At 45.4% G+C, this 22,435-nt stretch overlaps 3 protein-coding genes and 1 long non-coding RNA gene across 4 annotated transcripts in view; 1 reads left to right on the top strand and 3 right to left on the bottom strand.

The window, feature by feature from the left end:
• Positions 1-508: 508 nt before the first annotated feature.
• Positions 509-1,993, bottom strand: LOC125756652 (uncharacterized protein K02A2.6-like). Its single transcript, XM_049411551.1, has one exon. The coding sequence runs from the start codon at positions 1,818-1,820 to the stop codon at positions 642-644; it is 1,179 nt and encodes a 392-aa protein (XP_049267508.1). The 5' UTR covers positions 1,821-1,993; the 3' UTR covers positions 509-641.
• Positions 1,994-2,839: 846 nt separating this feature from the next.
• On the bottom strand, positions 2,840-4,725 carry LOC119377194 (uncharacterized). Its single transcript, XM_049411552.1, has 2 exons — positions 3,663-4,725; positions 2,840-2,857 (listed from the first exon to the last, which is right to left on the bottom strand). Exons 1-2 carry the CDS (start codon positions 4,665-4,667, stop codon positions 2,840-2,842), a joined length of 1,023 nt encoding a protein of 340 aa, XP_049267509.1. The 5' UTR covers positions 4,668-4,725.
• A 1,319-nt stretch (positions 4,726-6,044) lies between these two features.
• On the bottom strand, positions 6,045-14,876 carry LOC119377190 (uncharacterized). Its single transcript, XM_037646771.2, has 5 exons — positions 14,743-14,876; positions 14,171-14,322; positions 11,555-11,637; positions 9,450-9,536; positions 6,045-6,236 (listed from the first exon to the last, which is right to left on the bottom strand). Exons 1-5 carry the CDS (start codon positions 14,857-14,859, stop codon positions 6,103-6,105), a joined length of 573 nt encoding a protein of 190 aa, XP_037502699.1. The 5' UTR covers positions 14,860-14,876; the 3' UTR covers positions 6,045-6,102.
• The window catches only part of LOC119377192 (uncharacterized), a 23,593-nt gene continuing 14,988 nt past the window's right edge, over positions 13,831-22,435 (top strand). Inside the window, exons 1-2 of the long non-coding RNA XR_005180772.1 lie at positions 13,831-14,085; positions 16,219-16,288. This is a non-coding gene — a long non-coding RNA (uncharacterized LOC119377192). The remainder of the gene's footprint in view (positions 14,086-16,218; positions 16,289-22,435) is intronic.

Here is a 22,435-nt window from a genome sequence, read left to right as displayed (position 1 = left end):
ATGAAGAACGGCCTGTTTTGCTCACTTCTTCCTTCCGGTGCTAACTTTCCATGTGTTCTTACTTCTTTTAGCACACGTTCACTGGTGGCTGCTATTACAGCATCAGGGTAACATGCCTGCTGCAATTTTTCCGCCTGTCCGTGTATCCCACCGCTTCAAGAGAGTGGCGGCACGCTTTAACGTTAATGTTGTTCGGGCAGACGCTGTGGCTTCTCCCCCTTAGAACCATGTGTGCCTGACCAAAAAATCCTGCGAAGGGGGCACAAGCACAGCATGCTGCCGCCGCAATAGCGTTGTCACTTTCAAGAACTTGTCAGTTTGCGCCTGTGATCCCCTTCCTCTCTGTTTTGCTGTTTCGTTGCTCCACATACGATTGTATAAATGCCGCAGCAGTGCTCTCTGAAAGTCTGAAATTATTAGGTTCGGCGCGCGCGACATCTTCAGTGTTGTAGCCTCGAGGGACGAGCAGAGCCAGAGTGGCCGGGAACGAGAACAGTAAGATGGTTTATTACTACATGAATACTGAGCACAAAAGAACACTGAGCGCCCGGTTCACAGCGCTTATATAGCCATGAAGCACCGGCGCTATCAGCGTGACGTCACACTGGCTTCGCATGACACCACACTCCTTCCTACAATGTTTATGGCCTATACCAATCGGGAGGTTTTCTTGTACGAGCACTGCGTCGAAGAGTCTGAGCGCCCAGAGGAGACGCAGGTATTCGCAGAGGGGACGCTGCCGGGGCAGAGCCTTGATGTGGACTTGCATTTGGTTGTTCCGAGGGAGCTGAGTCTCCGGGTGGCTCCGGCGGTGCGGTAGCAGACCTGGGAGGCTCACGAACCGGAAGGGGACGGGGGCTCGTAGGAGGGGCTTCGGACCCAGGTTCTGGAATTGAGCTGGGCACGAAACAGGGACGCTCACTGGGGCCTTCTTCGACACTCTCAAAGTAGCGCGGACGTAAATTGTCTACATGCGTGAACCTGTTTTCGGATCCTACGCGCACAAGGTACGTAACGGCACTGCACCTTCTTTCGATGACACCTATCAGCCACTTGGGATCACCTGGACGAAGGCCTTGGACCAGAACGCTTTCCCCCTCTTTGTAAGCTCTTTCCGACCCTCTTCTTTCGTCAACTTGGGCCTTTACTTTGGAGAACCGTTCTTCCATCCGTCTCTCCAGGTCTGGCTGTAGCATAGTCAGGCGAGTGCGGGGCGACCACGACAAAAACAGTTCTGCTGGTGTCTGCCCCGTGGTTGTGGTCGGTGTGTTCCGGTACCTGAACAGAAAGAGATCTATGCGGTGCTGTAGGGTCTTACTCTGGCCCGATGACCTTTCGTCGAGAAGCTGTCGCGTAAGATCCCGTTTCACCGTCTGGACGCATCTCTCGGCGCTTCCATTGGATGCGGGGTGGTAGGGAGGTGTTCTGGTGTGCCGCACTCCGTTCTTAAGCAGGAACTCTGTGAAACTCTTTGCCGTGAACTGAGGCCCGTTGTCCGTAACAACCTCCTCTGGAAGGCCATACGATGCGAACACCCCACGCAGCCTCTCGATGGTCTTCTCGGTCGTTGTTGAATTCATCACAAACACCTCCACCCACTTGGAGTGGGCATCCACCAGCACGAGGAGCCACTTGTTGTCTGCGAATGCAAAATCCAGGTGGATTCGCTGCCATCTGCGGCTCGGCCAACCCCAAGTTTGTAGTGGGGCCTTAGGTGAAGCGTTCTGCGTCAACTGACAAGTACAGCAACTTTTAACAATATTTTCAATATCTTGGGTTAACTGAGGCCACCAGACATAGCTGCGCGCGAGCATTTTCATGCGCGTAACTCCGGGGTGACCTTCATGACAAAGTGCCAATACTTGGTTACGCAAACAGTGCGGAACAATTACCCGATTTCCCCACGTAACACACTGCTGATCTACCGATAGTTCATACCGGCGAACAAAGTACGGTTCCAATTCACTATCAGTGACATGCGCAGGCCAGCCATTTCTCGTGTACCACAACACCTTCGATAGCACTCTATCCGTACTCGTTTTCTTGCTGATTATGTCAGCAGACAGTGGAAGTTCATTGACCACAGAGAAAAATTGTACGTAATCTGAGACATCTCGCTCATTCGCCAACGGCAACCGCGAAAGCGCGTCAGCGTTTCCCATGTTGCTGCCTTTACGGTACACCCATCTGTAGTTGTACGCCGCCAGTAACAAAGCCCATCGTTGCATGCGCGCTGCAGACATTACTGGAACTGGTCTGCCGTGCCCCAGAAGGCTGGCTAATGGCTGGTGGTCCGAATAAATGACAAAACTACGCCCAAATAGGTATTTGTGGAACTTCTTCAGCCCAAAGACCACGGCGAGAGCCTCTTTTTCAATGTGAGCATAACCTTTCTCTGCTTTGCTCAGTGCCCTAGACGCATAAGCAATAGGTTTTTCCACCTTATCGATCTTATGAAACAGAATGGCGCCCACGCCATACATGGATGCGTCACACACCAGCCCTATCTCTTTCGTTGGGTCGTAGTATGTCAAAACGTTTCCTTCCGTCAACCACGTTTTACTTTGCTGGAACACTTGCTCTGCCTCACGGGACCACTCGAAGCCTTTTTCTTGGTTCAACACGTCATACAGTGGTCTGAGTCTCGTGGCCACGTGGGGAACGAACTTTGCATAATAGTTTATCAACCCTAAGTAAGCTCTTAACTGTGCCTCATTCGCAGGTGCAGGAGCCTCCGTTATAGCTTTTACTTTTTCCTCTGACGGGCGTATGCCCTTTTCGTCCAGAACGTGCCCCAAATACAAGACAGAAGTTTGAAAGAACTTACATTTCTCTTTTTTCAGTCGAATGCCTCTTTCTAGAAACCGGGACAGCACAATTTCCACTTTGTGGAAACATTCCTCAAAGGTAGCTCCTGCTATCAGCACGTCGTCTAGATAGCACGCTACCCGATCAAGTCCTTTCAACTCCTCATCCATAACTGCCTAGAAAATCGAAGGTGCACTCGTTATGCCATAGGGTAAGCGCGTATACTTGAATAACCCCAAATGCGTGTTGATCACGACTAGCGACTGCGCTTGGGGATGCAATTCCAGCTGCTGGTATGCAGCGGACAAATCCAACACCGTCAAATATTTGCAACCGGCCAGCTTTACAAACAGATCCTCAATCACGGGAAGGGGGTAATGATCAGTTCTTAGGCATGGGTTTAGTGTCACCTTGAAATCCCCACACACCCTGACCTGGTTGTTTGGTTTAGGCACCACTACTAGTGGCGTCGCCCATTCACTCTGCTGAACCGGTACTAACACTCCGGTTTTCACGAGGTTCTGCAGTTCCGAAGACACTGCTTCTTTAACTGCAAAAGGTACCGACCGCGCTTTACAAAAAACGGGTGTGCTATTCTCTTTAAGCACTAACTTAATGGCCCTGTTCTTAATTAGACCCAAGGTAGGCTCAAAAATCTTAGCATATTTTTCAAGCAACAACGCCACTTTGTCCAAGCAAACCCCATGCACACTAGCCCAGTCTAACTTCAGTGCTGACAGCCAGTCTCGCCCCAACAGCATAGTGTTAGTACTCTCGTTTGTTTTCACGACAATTAGTGGAAGTTGCTTGTGCTGACCATTGTGCTCTACGGAAACGTTTAGCTTCCCTTTTACCGTCAGCGGAGTGCCTCCGTAGGTTTTTAGCTTAAGACTGCATGGCTCTAAAGGTAGGCTGGGCCAGTATTTCTTGCACAGTGACTCTGGTACAATTGACACAGACGCCCCTGCGTCAATCTGCATGCGCACACTTTTCTGATCTAGCTTCAGGCAAATTTCGTAGAGTCTGGTGCGCCCCTCACAGGAATAGATATTGTACAGCACATGTTCACCCGCGTCACTTTCCTCGTCTATCACGTTCGCAGCGTCTCTACCTCTGTTCCTACACATCTTCGCTAAGTGTCCAACCCGTTTACACACCCGACAACGGTACTTGCGAAATTTGCAGATAGATGCTTCATGCTCTGAGCTGCATCGGAAACAGTGCAGTGGTTCCGCCCCCCTGGTGCCAGCAGGCATCCCCGAAGTTTCTTCTCTCCAGCGTGGTGGGCGTTTCCCGCTATCTGTTTTGCGGTTAAGGGCGCTGATCATTCCTTGCGCCGACTTGGGCTGAAAATCCTGGCTTTCTTTCCGGGCCAACTCGATACTCCTAGCGATATCGCAGGCCTCTTTAAAAGCCAGCTTGCTTGTCTTTAGCAGCTCTGCTTGTGTTTCTTTGTCACAAAGTCCTGCCACAAACCGGTCGCGCAGAGCGTCGTCCAGAAACGTTCCGAAATCACAGGATGTCGCCAACCGCTTCAGCTCTACAGCGAAGGCTGTCACCGCTTGACCATCTTGTTGGAAACAACGATTGAATTTGAAACGCTCGGCAATCACGGAAGTTTTGGGAACGTACTGCTCTTTCAGTGTCTGTACTAACTGTGCGTACGTCTTTTTTTCTGGCTCCAGCAACGTTTTCAGAGTTTTATAGGCCTTCTTTCCTATTGCCGTTATGAACACTGACACCTTCAGGTCGTCGCTCACCTGGGAGGCCTTCAGGAAGTGGTCGAACCGCTCCACGTAGGACTGAAAATCTTCGTCACCGTCCTCGATGAACTGATCGAACCTTCCCAACGTCGCCATCCTGCCTGTATCTTCGCAGCGCTTCGGAACCGCCGCTAATGGTGTCTTGTAGCCCAGTGGAATTCGGATCCCAATCTTCGTCGCCAGTCTGTTGTAGCCTCGAGGGACGAGCAGAGCCAGAGTGGCCGGGAACGAGAACAGTAAGATGGTTTATTACTACATGAATACTGAGCACAAAAGAACACTGAGCGCCCGGTTCACAGCGCTTATATAGCCATGAAGCACCGGCGCTATCAGCGTGACGTCACACTGGCTTCGCATGACACCACATTCAGTACCATTAGACAGATTTAGTTGGGCGTCCAGAACAACGTACGGACGCAGCCTGCCAGCCATTTCCTATGGCAGGCTGCGTCCGTACGTTGTTGCGGGCGCTCAACTAAATCTGTCTATTGATACCGTGCGTGCGTGCGTGCGTGTGTGTGTGTGTGTGTGTGTGTGTGTGTGTATGTGCGCGTGTGCGCGCGTGTGTGTGTGTGTGTGTGTGTGTGTGTGTGTGTGTGTGTGTGTGTGTGTGTGTGTGTGTGTGTGTGTGTGTGTTTAGGCGGGAGCATAGTACACTAATGGCCCCTAAAAAATCCTGCGTACAGATTAGATCAGATCAATTAACTTTATTGATTGCTTGCGAATAGGTGGGATGGGCCTGGATACCGCCTAGGCTTCGGCCAAGGGGTGCTGGCCCTTGGCGGCTTCCTCGGCTCGCAGGACGGCCCAGAGTTGGTGCTTCAGATCCAAGCTGAACAACGCAGACTCCCAGCGCGCGCGGAGGCTGTCACTGTCGCTGTTTAAGGCTGCATCACGCCTATTGTTTATTATATCTGGACATCCCCATAGTATGTGCTCTAAGGTGGTTCTAGAGTCGCAATGTCTGCACTTGTCTGTCGTGTATAAATCTGGGTGTATTATATGCATGATAGCTGGACTCGGGTAGGATTGGGTTTGTACCTGCCGCCAATCGACAGACTGTTTCTTGCTTAATTTCGGGTGAGGCGGCCGGAATGCACGCCTCTGCAATCTATGGTGTACTGCAATTTCGTGAAATGTGGTCATTCTATCTTCCCACTCCCACTCGTCAGTGTTCCCTGAGGCAGCACTAGTCGATGCTCGGTCTGTAAGCCCTCGAGCCATGTGGTGCGCCGCCTCGTTGCTACCGTCTGATACCCGCGTACAGATCGGTGCAGTTTTAAATCCTGCGCTAAATGCATCTCAACTACTGTGAATTTTTGTACCAAACGTCCCCTTTCGCCTTTTCCCCGAGGGACCCTTCTGATGAGCCATTTAAGGCTTTCTCTTAATAAAGCTTAAATACAATGTCTATATTCCCAGTAAGGAACGTATGAAAATATATTCAGAAGGCAAGCGTGAACGTATCGCTGTAGCACATTTTTATTCACACAAGACCTATTCTGCATATGTTTGCAATGTTGGTGTACTATTAAGAGGGCGGCGGCGAACAATGGCTCTGATATATTTCGATGCTTTCTCCGCAGTATTGTTCGTAGACGCTATTGCACGGCTCAGGAATCACCTCGCTGCCAACTGTCTCTGCTGTCATCAGTAAAATGCAAACTGCGCCAAAAGTAAATGAAAACTAGATCACAAATACTGCTCTGCTCCTGAAACAACAGCAACTGCAATTTTCGGCATTTAGAAAAGAACACGAAGATCACATGCCCAAAACATCGTCATGCCTGAGATACACGTACACGTAGAGTGTATTTTGTTGTTTATTGTGAAAGCAGCTCTAACTTGAAATAAACGCGATAATTTGGGTTTCTTCAGCACCTAAGAAGACTAATCCAATGCAATGCCGGTACCCGTCGTTTAAATTTCATAACGTGTGATTTGATTAACAAAGTGACTAACGATCACCCCAGTCTCTGTGATTTACAGAGTGATTATATGAGACAATTCATAACGAATGGGCCCCTACTGCAGCTCTTCTTCCTAGTATAAGCTCGTATTTTCCCACATTTTCTTCGACAGAAACATAATACAGATATTATTCGTGTTGATAAGTCTGTTACTAATGTCAAATTGCAACAATTAGCCTACTGCATTGTCAAAAAGTTGCACAAGCTTAAATTGGCTAAATGTGCTTTACTTGTCCTGCGCGTGCAGGCCAGAGCCGGAGAAATAGTCGCTTTTAGTGGGACATTGTGATAAATGAGAAAAAGGCATCCTGCTGCCGTTACTGATTATTGCGTGATAATTTAATCTTGCAACACTTGTTTTCTCGAGTTTCCAAGGCGCGTGTCAAAGTAGCTTCTTACAGAGTTCGTATAGAGAGTCTTTTTCTTCAGTCCGCTCGTACACACACACACACACACACACACACACACACACACACACACACACACACACACACACACACACACACACACACACACACACACACACACACACACACACACACACACACACACACACACACACACACACACACACACACACACACGCGCGCGCGCGTTTTCACGTTGCAGTTTCTCTCCGTCAGTTTTCTGCACTCTGCGTCGTGGGGTGGCATTTAAAATGTATTACAGATTCATTTTTAATGACAGTGATTATGTGGTGTCATGTCTCACACAAATCAGTTTTCTGGAGTGACAGTGACAGCTGAGCAGTACGCTCTTGACATATATTGTACCATCTTTACCTTGCTTCACATTACACTAGAATGTTTTAGCTTATCGCTCCCAGTTTCACAATCAAAAGCTATCGTCCCCGTATTAGGATACATGTTATCAAGAAGACTATAAACAAGTAGTTACTGCATTAATGTTCTTCAACAATGTTTCATCATTCCTTATCATGATTTGAGCGGCGCCTATGGTAGCAGACCTGCTCACAAGGTAGGTGTCATAGATGCTTCCTATATAGTCAAGGAGAAGAGCAATTTTCTATTTTCGGGCTTCATATGCATGCAGAAAGTGGTGCTGAAGCATTATTTTAAGTACGGGTGGTCATCAGAAACAGAAGCTAGTCATAGTTACATGCAATTTTCATGCGACCACGAAGATTACTAGGAGTGTGCGAATATTCGAAATTTCGAATATTTTTCGAATAGTGTTTGCTGTTCGATTCGATTCGCACTGGAATTTTACTATTCGAACTATTCGAACTATTCGAACTTCCCAAAAACAAATACAGTCAAAACAAATACAGACTTCGCAATTAAAAGTGACCCCATCAGATTTTTAATATGCTTCACCTCAATACAGTGTCGTACTGCGGCAAAGCTGCCTTTCAAGCTCCGTTACGGTCGCAAATGTATTGACTGAAGAAAACGCTGGTTCCAACATGGAGCTGAAAGATGTGGCAGAGTTGGGGCTCAATTAATGCTGTTTTGGGCCTGAAATTTTGGGAGGAAGTCCGAAAAATTGGACGCCGAAAATTTTTTAGCACCAAAAATTTCAGATGTTCTTATATGTCGACGTCTACGAGGCAGATTTGGAACTCCGGACTTGAAGGGAGCACACCCTTGCCCGCCACATCAGTTGCGCTTCCACAGAAGTGGAAAAAGCAGGAGAGGCTGACGAAATGGCATCTTTGCCTATCACGTGTAAAGTGTTGTCGGCACCACTTTGGTTGCACCAAATTATCTACATAAATAAAATTCGACCTCTACATTGCCTCATTCTTGATAAGACAACTATGAAACACCACCCCGCCAGTCCTTCATCAACCTAGCGAAAAGAAACACTTTCATGTTGCTATCTCATAAGAATATGCTTAGGAATCCTCTATAACCTTTTTTCTGCAATTTCGCTTCGAAGTATTCGGGAAATATTCTAGAAATATTCTAGAAATACCACGAGAAATATTCGAAAAATATTCGATTCGATTCGCACTCACACTTTAATATTCTAATTCGCTTCGCACCCAAAATTTTGCTTTTCGCACAGCTCCAAAGATTACATATTGCGTCTGTGTTTGGCCTGCGGTCAGTATGCCTACAATATCAAGAACGTTAAAGCGCTCAAACAATGATACGACCACGTCGGGCCCAGCCGATTTTACTACAGTGCAGCTTTCTTGCGTCCAGGAAATAGTAAATCTGAATATCTGATGTTTGTATTTTAAATGTAGTCTAAATTACGTCAATGGCGTGTTTTGGAAGGTGATCCACTCTTAAATGCCGAGCTTAACAGTCCTCAAAGCTTTTTTTTTCATTCACTCGAATGTCGATGAATCAACTTCGCGAATGAAAACGAAAAAAAAGTGATCAGTCATTCAAGCCCGTACTTGCTTCGCATTCTTGACTAGGAGAATAGAAAACGTGACAGGTTTGAACTTATGAAAACGGCATATTTTTCAATGCGACGCACATTGTAACATCCCAGCTTACGCAATTACACAAAAGTACAGAGTTGTATAATCAGTTCATCATGGGTAGCGTAACAATTATCCTGATTTTTGACCGCCACTACTGATCTCTGTTCTCTAAGTTCTCTTTTTGTTATTGGCTTGGCCTGTGTTAATTGGGACACTCCTATAGTACCGACATAATCAACAGCTCCGAAATTTAGCAAATAGCGATGACTAGACGTCAACATATCATTTCGCCATCGGTTCATTCTATCAGTTAAAGCAAAAGGTAAGATCTAAGTCTACAAAGAAGTGTAATCGACGCCACATGTTGCGCTTTCATGTGGAGTTTGCTGCGAAACTCCACAAGCACTTAGGCGAGCGCACTCCTGAATGGAGGAATTGAGCTCGGTTCGTTCTTGCTTCCAAGAAACTACGGGAGATGGTTTAGGCTGCAGACACCAAGTCACTTACCGTTTGAGGAGCCATATTGCAGCGACAAAAGGAAGCAAGTGCGTTCGTCGTTCATGGTCACAATTTTGTGAGTTCCTGCAACCTCATCTAGATATTACAAAAGAAAGAGCAGTGATTTCAGGCGATTCCTTGTGTCGCCATTAACTTTTGTTTGCTTACTAACTGCTCCCTGAACTTTTCCGCTGTGTTTCTTGAAGTAAACTTTACCAGGAACATACATGTAATGACACCGCCGTGTTTTCTAGCTCATAAGAACAACGCGATGCATTCAAACCCAATAAATCTGAACGTTTTGTGCAACGAGTTAAGCTGCTCCTATTTATTTATATGCTTGAAACTTGTTTATATTTCGAATGTCAGAGTGACCTGACAAATATAATAACTTCAGATCATGCCATTATAGCAACACACCGAATTCGTAACTTGTGGCTTAAGGATCAATGATTTTTCTACCACTGAACAGCGTGCGTTGGCCCATACAAAATGTCTGTGACATAATAGATTATTTTCGGAAAAGTGTCGTGTTCTCCGGAAACGAGGACCGAAAACATAAGTAGGTGGGGCCCAACGCCATAAGGCTCAATTTCTTACGTTACCGTGTGCTTCCCTTGTGGGATGATTGCGTATTGTTAACGCGTTTAGTAAGTTATGAGTCGTCGTGTTCGATTAAATAGTGCGATAGCAAAAACGCGAATGAAGAAAGGGTCATAACACAAACATCCATGTTGTTTTGAGACTTCTTTCTCTGTCCTCGTTTGTGCTGTAGTGCTGGGATGGGGCGCTGGACTGAGGGCTCCGTCCTGTGGGACTTCACAAGCAAAAGGACAAATAAAGTATTCGACTACTACCACTATAGCGCCGATGTTTGTCAAATGTGAGCTTTCACGAACTCGTGCATGTGTAAATCATGCAATATGTCTTTTCGTAGTGAAAGATTTTAAATATGCGTGCATTCATTCGACCAGCAAGATTCACGGTCATTCACGGTCATCCAGTGTTTTCAAGCATCTCAGATCACCCATTTCTTGTTGTTTATGCTGTGACTTTAAAAACCAGAAGTAAGACACAAAATTCCCTCGCTGAAAACAAAAACAATGTAGATATTGTTGTTTATTAATCGGTAATTATAACTTTAATGACCAGACATGCATACTGTATAAACTAGTGTACGTACTGCCATTTTTTTCGCAAGTTTCACAACGTCCGACAAAGGCATTTCGTTTAAAAAGCAAGCTGCAAGTGCGGTTCATTTCTTTTTTTTTCGCACATTTGAGGGCGATATTCGCAGACACGTCTGCGCATGCTTTCCATTACTGCTTTCCACACATTGCTTTCCACATAATTCACTCACCCACGCATTTCCGTGCACGGAGACGCGTAAACAGTCGGTGTTCCATTCAGGACACTCACATCCTTTCCCAGGATTCCACTTGCGCAATGTGTGCAAGCGGTCACGTCGGGAATTGTGTGCGCCTCAATCAGAATATAGAGTGGCCGTACGTTACATGTGTGGCAAGAATTGTTCCGTGACTTTGGATGGGAATACCGGGCTTTCGTGTAGGCAGATGGTGGCGAAACTACTATACAGCAAAGTCAAACAATGAAATAGCAATATGACGCCACCAGCTTAACGGTGTAAACAGTTCTCGGGACATCTATTGGGTGAAGCAGCTTGAATTTTTTTTAGTGGTTCAGGCGGGAGTAGCGGGCTCTGCCCAATTTCTGTGGTACACTCATTTTTGCCCGCGGGTGACACTCAACGAACGGACATGTCCTTGGCATATGTAGCCTCGCTGTAAAAATGGCGCAATTTTAGGCCACCAGAAACTGGCGTGTACGACTTTTTGTCTCCGGTCGAACATATTACTCCAAGCTTTTCATTCATTCGTTCATATATAAAAATCCCATGAACACTTCTGGTCTTCTGGGACTTTCGTTGCACAAAGAACAGAAAAAAAGAAAGCAAGATATAAAATAAATAAATGCGTCATCTATTTTAACTGCGTTCGCCTTCATAGGGCACTTTGTACTACAATAACGTGCACATCTGAGTGCTCGTTTTATAATTGTAATAAGTGGCGTTTCCGAAAAGAATACTGTCTTACTTGGGCTTTCTTGATAACTCGCCGCATTCTCTTCTTTGTGATCACCAGTTGTCATTGGGGTCACGACGACTTCAAAGCTCCCGCTGTGAAAGATGCGTATCATTTATTCAGTTTCGTGTTAATTGCAAGATGAATAAAACATATCACTAATTGCCAGTGGTAGCATGACTAATGATGCAAGAAAAGCAGCAACGTCAGTCTTTCGCCACTATATGTGTTTTGCTCTATTTGAAGGCTCTGGCGCCGAAAATGAGGTAACGTTTAGTAATGACGCACAGTATATCACTGCGCTACAATATAGTACTAGCTACTCATTATGCGTGATCTGCAGGATAGCGATATTGTTTGTTTATTCATGAGTTATAATTTGGAAGCTATATGCTCCGAGCGATTTCCTCACATCTCGCGACCTTCAATAATATTTGTTTAAATATTTGTATGCTAGATAGGAAATATTCGTACACTTAGTAGAATTGGACATTCTTCTCTGAAATGCAGTCAACCACACTAAAATCAGTCCTGCATTTGTAGATGCACAAATAAAACCTTCTTTTTCTAAAAAAAGCTTGCATTGACTGACATGTGCAGCTGGTGATGGTGTTCCAAAAAACCCTCATGGCCCACAAAAAACCCTCCTCACTCATAGCTTGCGCGCGCCAGAGAAATAACAAATAAAATGAAATAAAGTTTCTTTCCGGGGGTAGAGCTTGAATCCGCGACACCCCCGGACGGAAAGTGAGTGCCTTGTACACTAGGTCACGCGCCCATGCTTGCCCAATATGAATTGAACTGAAGCATACGAATGCGTTTTACAACCGAGACAAAAAAAGAAGGGAGGCAGTACACTTGCAGAGGCGCTTCATTGAAATGTTCTCCCTGCCTTTCCTTCTCTACTATTTCTTCTTCATTGAAATGTTTCGTGTTGGCAGCCTAAACGTGATCCGCTATACAACGCGTAAGGTCGACGTCAGGAATCACATTTCGGGAAAATTCCAATTTCGAGAAAATTGAATCTCTAACCCGCGTTTCCATGATCGCGTGATGTCATTTCCTTGGGACGTTCTAGATGCTTACGAACGCTGGAAGGAACACCAGCGACGACATGCCGATTAAGCCCGAAAACAGCGTTCCGGGCATGGCCGCTACCTATGATAAAACGGAACGCTTATGTTACGAGCGAGCATTGCGTAATGCGAAAGAAAGAAAGAAAGAAAGAAAGAAAGAAAGAAAGAAAGAAAGAAAGAAAGAAAGAAAGAAAGAAAGAAAGAAAGAAAGAAAGAAAGAAAGAAAGAAAGAAAGAAAGAAAGAAAGAAAGAAAGAAAGAAAGAAAGAGGTCACTTGCAAGCATCACTTCAAAGAGGTACAGAGGTCACTTGCAGCCCTAGGAAAGTAACTGTCCAATTACAGAAATGTAATCGATTGCTCTTGCGTTACTTTCCTTCAAAATTTTGTTGCCGTAGCACAGTAACACAAGTTTACTGAAGCTACAACAAACTACTGCGGATTGCATGGTAGAGAGAAGGCTGGAGGCTTGCGTGAAGACTGGGAGGCTCACTGTGGCTTCTGTGATATAGTGTTACACGTTGGCAACTTTCAACAGGAGTTGCTTTTCAACGTTGTCGTCGCTGATTCTTCCACGTTTCCTCGTTAAGAGGTCAGCTGCTACACTGAACACTGTATTATAGTGTTCAGTGTAGTATTATAGTGTTCACTGTATTAAAGGCGGTATTATAACGTAGGAACACCTTGCGCACCAGTTCGTAGTTGCGCAGTGCTTCAATGCTAGTGTCCCTGTCCTCTATGCGTCGCAGGTAAGGCCAAGAAAAAAGTGAAAAAATGGGTTTTGTAGGCACCCCCTGCCTTGCAGGACAGAGCGGTCGCATATTTTTCGGGACGAGAACTGCCTTAGAAGACTCGTAATTGATTACCGGTAATCAGGTACGAGAAAATATAGTTGAATTACCCAGAACGTTAATGTTTCGAAACATTACTCGACTATATTACAAAATTACACGAAAATGTAATCGATTACAAGTAATCAATTACTTGTAACGCCGTACTTGCAAATCCGCGGGTGACCGTGTGATCGCAGGCCGCGGCAGTTACGTTTAAAAGCGCTAAAGTTGCTATGCAAAATCGTTCGCGCGCTTTGACTTCAGGTGCTCACATTATTCCTGAGTCCTCCAAAAAGGCGCTTTATTAATAACGCACTTGACAATATGGCGCTACAAACTCCACAACCTAATTTTAATTTTCTTGAAGTAAAACTCGCAGGGTACTCTTACACCCCGGCATGGTGTTTCATTTCCTTCTTGCACAAAAAGCACCTTTTCGCACAATGCTAACAAACATTTCGCTTTTCAGCTTTTTTTAAGAGCAAAATTATACGGGAATAAGCTATCTTTCTTTGAAATCCAAAGAGCGAGTAAATTACACGTAGAGGAGCAATAAATTTTATTGAGAACCAGCAGTTTGAGTGGCGCCTCCCACGCGGAGGTCATAATTCGGACGGGCACCTATAAGGCCGGAAGGTGAGAGTTACTTTGAACCAACGCTACTCGGCCATTATTTGATGCGCGTGTTAGCTGTTCCAGAAGAGATAACGTAATAACTTACTATTTCGTATTTCCTTTTCGTATTGCGCCAAGCTCGTACGTGAAAGTTCCGTCGCCATTATTCCTCAATTTCTTGGCGTAGTGGCAGTGAAACGGGCTTTCCTTCCTGTAGTCTCTTTTTCTGATAAATAGCGCGCCTTCGAGGTCTGTCAACTGAAAACAAATTGTTTGAATCAGTGAAACATGCAGTGTGCTGCATACCTTTTTATTAGGCGGTTTCCTCCACCATGCTGCGCCTTGCAGGCTTCCGAAGGAGTGATTTTGCAGGAACATTTCACTATACCGCCGCGTAGATTAGATATGTCGAAAAAAAACGGTACGTCTCAACTTCACAATAAATGCTATTAATGACGTAAATGACAACTAATACAGCAATAAATGTCGAACTACTTCTGCGGAAAGACGTTGAATTCTAGGAACATTTTAGATATCCTGGTCGCTGATGGTAAACGCGCGGAATTTTTTTTGCAAGTACACCAACATTACGTTAACCTAATAAGCCAGCACATCGATTAAGAAAATACGTACAACTATCTTTAAATCTACGTGAGCTCAAGCGCGAAATTGACTTACTGCTGAAAGTTTCTGTTCGTTGACGTGTTTCGGATCTTCTGCGTACGCGTCAGGATCGCTTCTAGCAGCGGTGTTTGCTGCAAACATCATGCAAACAGCCAGCGCGAACGAAAACATCTTGCCCGTTACGCTTTACGAACGCCAGGATGGGTGCATCGCGGTAGTCGGCAACAAGCCCTTATATACAAGTATAGAAGTCGCACATACATTATACATTGACTGATGTGAGATGTAAATGGGCATTGAGCAACAATGTAACAATGTAAATACCAATGCCAAAACCACACGCATCTCTTTAAGGTGCATCTAAATAGGCGTGTGTGTATAAAGAATGAAACATAACAGGCTCATTCCCAGACCCCTTTAAAAAGTAAGAGCTTCATACGTTTCCTGAAAAGCTCTTCATCTATTTCAAGAGTGTAGCAACACCATTTGTCACAGAAGGCTGTGATCTGCGTACATTAGTAAATACAACAGCAATTTAATTCTTCAGAAAACAGCTGCGTGTGGCAACGAAGCATTAAGAGGATATATGAATGACATATTACGACAATGACGACAGCGAGAATACGCACTACCTGTTTCTCTATGCGTCCTTTGTTCTTTAATTCTTCCGTGCATTTTCTTTTTTTTTTGCCAATACCTTATTTAAGGCATATTACATATTAGGAGCGTACCCTTATTTTCTAACGCGAACGAACTAATTAGGGAAGCGCAGCTGGCTCCGCGAACGCGCGCTGGAGAGCTTCGCTTGAGGCCAACTGAAAACCAATTGCCGAAGTTGGCTCCACCATAGCAACAAGCGAACTACAGTAATGCCGAAACGCTTCGTGACTTTTTACGACTTTATTGCCTTTAACCTACCGCTGCGTTAGCTGCGTACATTCGGAACTGTGTAGTGGCTATGCTAGCGTCGATAGCGACCGGGGTTTCGTGCGCAGCGGTTGCTGCAAACGGTAGTTTCGCTTTCAGTTCGTGTGCGCTGGCCGCGCGCGTACTTCCGGGGCTCCCGGAAGTACCTGCTATCGGCAGTCGCAAACGATTTCGGTTCCACAGTTCGATATCACTCGTCGCAACGCGGAAAGGTGTTCGGAACATCCGAATTTTGGCCCATTGGAGCCAATGGAATTCGGCAGGGGAATTTTATGAATTCGTATCAAACGTAAATTCGTATCAGCCGGGTCCGTATAACAATATTATACTGTGTATATGTATTCTAGTTCTTAGGCTTGCTCCGGGCAGACACATGAATGTCGGAAAAGTTAAGTTTTGGTGGCCTTGGTGCGATCCTAGTGTCGCGTTTTAATCGGTGGGCGTTATACCTCCCGGAGACTGCTACGGATTAAAATTTTCATTTCAGTGCTACATCGTAGTATTTAATACAGTTACACTTTGATACAAATCCTGAATTACGCAAATAATTGTCGTCAGTGTTACCAAGGTGGAACGCTAATAGCATGGCCATTAAATTTCCAGGAAGTCTACTACGAGCGCAAAGCTTTGCGTAATGCATGTATGAAAGTGCGTCGCAAATGACGTCAAAATGGTAAGAGGCCTCGAGTAAAACATTACATTGTTTCAAAAGTCAGCAATTGCATTCTGTCTTCCAATTAAGTCAGCTTTGGCGTGACAAATTGTATTGACCTTTTTAACTATATCTTGAGCTCGACTAACTACAATCCATTTCTTCCTTGCATAAAGGTTAAGACACAATGTAAGGTATTCCAAAGTCATTCAAACAAAGGATGTGGAGTTGAAAAACAAATCTCTGAAAGTTTCATTTGTAATGCCATTTACGCAGATGCGTTAAGTCACTTCTAAATGTCCCTATTCTGCGTTAACAGATACGAACGCACATCTGTCACTGAAAACCAGCGCTAAAGGACGGGACAGGATAATAAGTAGCACAAAGATAGTGCGCCCGCTCCACCTGAGGCCACAGGAACGGTTCAGTGAATTTTTCACGTCTGCGATAACAAAGCGCTTCATTCGCATGATTATTTGGTGTATTTGAGTGGCCTTTGTTCAGTAGCGTACTTCACTGACTACAGAAATAATCGGACACATGACAGTAAACCTAAACGCCTTAAATTTTCGACAATGCTATTACAAGAGTATTCAGTCTACTACATTCGCTTGTCCTATAGCCAAGCGAAAAATGAGGTGCGCTTTCGAATAAACGTTAAGATATGCGTTCGCGATCGCTCAGGAATTGTTATTTCGCACGTAAATATGTATTGCACCCAGAACCAGAAACATCCGCCGGGGTGGCTTAGTGGCTTAGGTGTCGCGTTGCTAAACTCGAAGATGCGCGTTGGATTTCCGGCCGCAGCAACTTCATTTTGCGGGGGCGAAATACAACTATACGCTTTTACTCAGACCGAGGTACACGTTAAAAAACGGCAGCTGGTGAAATTCAATCCGGAGTCGCCCAATGTGGGATGCCCCGTAATCATATTACGGTTATGGCACGTGAATTCCGCATCTCTTTTTAGAACAACTGTCATCCTCTACTACTAGAACCTGTTTTATGAATTCGTCAGTTTCGTCCATGTTGTAAACAGTTGTGCGAGCGATTTTTCTTTTTTTTTTCTTACTTTCAAAGCAGTATTCAAACCTTCGTCTATTATGTCTGTCCCTTCGGCCATTACGCTACGTTTAAGACAATCAGCCATTGGATCAGAAAAACCTATGCATTCGCCTAAGACGACTTCAAGGCGAAAGCCATCCTCCCTTGCTCTTCTCAGTCGATGTGTTGATCCTCCCCCGCCCCCTCCGAAAGCTTCCTCCACCTAACGTGGTTTTTCACTGCCTCCAGGATCGGAGCTATTGCAAGCTTGCTTCACCTCACCCGGTTTAGCAATGCCTCCGTGATCGGTCCACCTTTGACCAAGCGACAATGTCATGTCAGGACGTCATCATGTCAAGCCACATTATGTAATATGTAACGTCATAGTGGCTTCGCAAATTTCGGCGATCCGTGACGCCGTGATGACATCATATGGTGAAGCTATCACGTGATGATTCTGACGAGTGATCGTCACGTGTTGAAGCCGACGGTCAATTTTCGCGTTTGATAAGGCATCTCAGGCTTTCGTCTTAATAGCGATGTGGGCGAGTCTCTTTACGTTCAGGGTGAAAACGAGCAGCGCGAAACGCAGAAGTGCGCAAATACAGGTGTGGGAAGACAGGGGAACCTAAAGAATGACGAACACGAACGCTGAACACAGCGTTCATTCTGGCACTCTATTTTGCTTCTTCGGTCCTCCCTTAGGTGCATTTTCACGCTTCGGTGCTTCGCGCTGCCCATTTTCACCATAAACCCGTCACCATATCTATCAATTTGCGCTGCCGCAACGACCACCCTCGATGGGTGCATAAGCCGGCCTTCAATCACGCTATCACCGCAGGAAATGGCATATCTTGAGAGTACACATGACTATAGGACGGCTAGCTCACTCAGATGCAGATCAAGCCACGAGTCCAAGTCAGTCCGGCTGAGTAATAGTTTGGTGGACTTGAGTCCGAGTGAGCCCGGTTGAGGAAAATTTTGGTGAGCCTGAGTCTGAGTGAGCCCTAACGCAAAATATATTCCTTGAGTGAGTCTGAGTGAGCTCCGCCTTTAAATGCGACGTATTTCTTAGCAAACCTCTCGCACTTTGAGCGTTTCTATCGACGTATCTATCTGCCTAGCCGCCTACGTCTGGGTGCTCTCACGATCGCCTGCTTAACTTGGTGTAGACCAAAATTGGCATGGGAGGGTAAGAGGATTTGTCGAATATGACTGTGTGGTCATAACATGAATAATGTGAAAATCCTGTCGCGTACGTTGTCAAACCTTTTCCTCCAGACACATGTGGCACAAACCCGTTTACCACGGGCCGTGGTGTACGGGTATGCGCCACAGGTGATTGTACGTCTACCCAGAAACGGCAAGAACAGACGCTGGTAATTTAATTTGGATAGCGTTAAGAAAAACCGACATTGGCAGCATTGACCCGACGAATGGAAAGAATAGAATTAGGATCCCATCAGGAATCGAACACAGGCGTTCTGCGTGGCAATCAGGTATTCTACCACAGAGCCACGCCAGGTCTATAAACTGGTTTGGAAAAACAGCCTGTGCAGGTGTATTGTCGGTGCAACGTCAATTGTGTTTGTGGTGCTGGCTAACTAATTTTACTACAAAGCAATAAACACTACGTATAGTATACTCCTACGATACAGGCGTCATGTAAGGTTGACGTTTGTGGTTCCAGTGTTGGCTCCGCTTTTATAGCAGTATAATAAACATTACATTTGTAGTATGTGATTCAGCAACCTATAATCAAGCGTTGCTCGACTTCGGAGGAAATACGCTAACGAAAGTTACGCATGATATTCACATGATCTCACCATAAAGTGCACTTTCTTTTGATAATACTGACGTATGTACTCTAACGTGAGGGCTGTCGTTACGTCGCTCCATAAGTTACGTTACGTCGCTCCATAAGCCCACGATGTGCACGCAGCTGCTACACTTGCAAAACCTCGTCGATCCATCTCGTAACATTTGGCTCAAAGCCATAACATACAGCATAGAGGTACTCGCTGACTGCTTCGCATGAAACCGATCCCCACAAAGCGTGGGATCGGCCGCAGTTTCTTTTTTCTTTTTTTCCGGCCTATGGACATGACTAACGTTTGGTTTGTCAAATGTGTTCGCCGTGTTTTTCTACATTTGTTCCGGGTGTTTATGTACAATCGTTCTTCGGTTACTAAATTCAGTTGCGATTCAGCGCTCTGTGCTCAATGTCCACGGTCTCCGTTATTTTGCGCTGTTTCTTTTCAAATGTAAGCGTACCAATTTGCCCAACTTTCCATCCTTTTCAAGGCAAGCATGTTTAATGAAGATCATCGTTCAGTGTCGAATATATAAGCCCTAAGCGGTGTAGACTTTTATCGTAACGTATGACCCGCCACCTTTGTCCTCGAAGACGTGTAACGAAGCGATAACAACGTCAGCATATTACAGTCGAAAGGTGCTCAGTAGAATAACGTGTGGAAGCGCTGACAATTCCGCTGACATCGCTCATCGGTGACATTGGAAAAGCAGATATTTTTGTTGTTGCTAAGAAATCATTCTGTGTTAATTCTTAGTAAGTAGAAAAAAAAGATGAATTAGGCACACTCGGCCGTCCGAACTGAGTCAACTGAGTAAAACATGCAATAGATCCATTACAGACCTAGCGAAAAGTATAGTTGGTAAGAAGTAACTATTCCGACGCAATATTTAGAGCTGCCGAGCGTCCATGATATACGAAGGCAGTCCCGAATTTTCCACCAAACCATCAGAAGGCACAGCGATGCAGCTTGGCACTTGCTCCCGTGGTCTCTAAAGCTTTGCTCGCAACTGTACTTGTGTGCGTAGCGTGAAAGCACTTCGTGAAGGACACAAATGCGATCATGGTTAAACTGAGTACCACCACTCTCGTGCGAAATGGCATTCTTATTTACAACTCCGCCCTTCTCTCCACAGCGGACTCGGCGCGGTGACACGTTACGCTGCTAACCGCGGAAGGGCAGACTTGCTTAGCGCCCACAACATCGGTATTTCAGTGTGGGTGAAATGCAAATCGCCATGTGCCCAGCATTAGCCACTATGTGCACATTAAAGAACGCCACGGGGCCAGAGTTAATACGGAGTCACACTGACCATGGTGTGCCTCATAATCACATCATAAGGTTGTTACGCGTAAAACACTAGAACTGAATCTCTCCACAGTGTACATCGTACCAAATTTTCAGTCTCACTACAGGTCTGCACTGCGCAAGCGAGGAAACATACCTAACCGACAAAAAAATCTCAAAGAAGGAATGTTAATGAAAATGACCGTTTCTTCTTCGAAATGAGTCATCGAGAAAGTCAGGCCGCCACGTTCGATTTAGTATCGTTTAATCCTAATAAAGGTTCGAAGAAAAGTAGGGTAAATGTGATTTAAGATTTCTGGGTAATTAGTTTACTTCCGAGAAACAGCAGTTCATTACCGATAACAATTAAAATCTTTGATGAATCCTTTCTAACGAAAATTTGTTATTTTGCTTTTATAACGCGAAGACGCCGCGAAAATAGCGGGCGCGTAGCGCTCAAGAAAGCCAAGCACGATTGATGACGATTATTGTTAGTTGACAATATGAGCCCTAAGCGATGCAAACTCTTGTAATGTAGCTTACTTTCCCTGTGCCTTCGACGAAATCTAAGGAAGTCATATCCAAGTTATTGAATGGGAGTCGCAAGGTAATACGATGAGTTAGAAACGCTGACATTTCCGAATGACGCTGACATTGCGCATACTTACGTTGAAAAAGCATGTATATGCGTCCTCTCTGATGCAGAAGGGTCGCCATTCACACTTGATGTTGCGGCAAAAATGAGAATAGGGAAGTAAAACGCTGATAAGGCAAGAGAAACGCGCATACGTCTACACCCTATGCACTTCAGATACAAAAGGGATCGCATTAAAATCAACTTTGTTCAGCGACGGTTTTAATGATACGTTAATGGTCTGAGCATTTTCTGTCATCCTCATTGCCATTCGAACCACGTCATTTGTCCGAAGTGTGGGTCATCTCCCAGTGGCGTAGCCAGGGGGTGGCACAGTGGGCCCGTGCCCCCCACCCGCCCCCCCACCTCCCAATTTTTTTTTCTATACTGTAATCAAATTGCGGTTTTGGCACAGAAATGCGAAATTTTCTTTTCTTTTTCTTTCTTTTTTCCTTCTTTTTTTTAAGGACGCCCGTCTTGAAATACAGATTCTGTACAGATACAGGGCTGGAGCAGACACGGAATGCCCGGGAATAGATTGCAGCTGCAAACGTAGACAAGAACTGCAGATTGTGATAATGGGCCTGCTAATGAACGGTTACCCGAACAAACTGCTCAGGACTCAGGAGTGCAATGCAACCAAGCTTAGCCGTGAAACGGCGAACGAGAAGGAAAGAGCGAAGCGCACAGCGATTCCTTTCACTTGGAGAACAAGCGAGGCTCTCGCAAGAATTTTCAAAGGTTACGGTGTCCAAATAGCCTACGTGCCTACTCGAAATCTTAGTCAACAGCTAGTTCGTACAAGATACCCTTTGGAGCGCACGGACTTCCCGGGAGTTATCTGCAAGACACCGTGCGGGGCATGCGACGTGTCGTACATCGGCGAGAGGAAGAATTTCAAACGGCGTTTGAAAAAAAACATCAAAATGACGTCACCAAGGGCAAAACAAGCACGGACGCTTTGGCGGAACATCACAATCAACCTGGCCATAACATTGACTGGGCCGCGGCAGCTATCATCACAACGGAAAAACATTTACCTGTCCGTCTGCTTTTAGAATCATTTTACGTTCAATCGACTAACCGCACGATAAACAGGACAAAGGGCAACCTGCCAGAGATATACACCCGCACGTTGCGCCACCTGACCCATCAATAGCCGCGTGCCCACGCTGACTTCTTCATTGTGATCAAGGGACCTGTACGGGACCCGAAACGTCAATGCTTTGTACATTTTCCATTTATACCTTGGCGTGTGTATGTTTGTTTGCCCCAACGAAATAACTGTTGGCTCAAACTGAGAACAAGGCGGAAAAAAGAAGTAGATTAAATGATAGACTGGCCTCCTATCTTGTCTTCAACTTCTTTTTTTTTCTTGTCCTAAGTTTG

This window comes from Rhipicephalus sanguineus, unplaced genomic scaffold (genome assembly GCF_013339695.2).
Source record: "Rhipicephalus sanguineus isolate Rsan-2018 unplaced genomic scaffold, BIME_Rsan_1.4 Seq393, whole genome shotgun sequence".
Classification (NCBI taxonomy): domain Eukaryota; kingdom Metazoa; phylum Arthropoda; class Arachnida; order Ixodida; family Ixodidae; genus Rhipicephalus; species Rhipicephalus sanguineus.
This window is presented reverse-complemented; position numbering and strand designations above follow the sequence as displayed.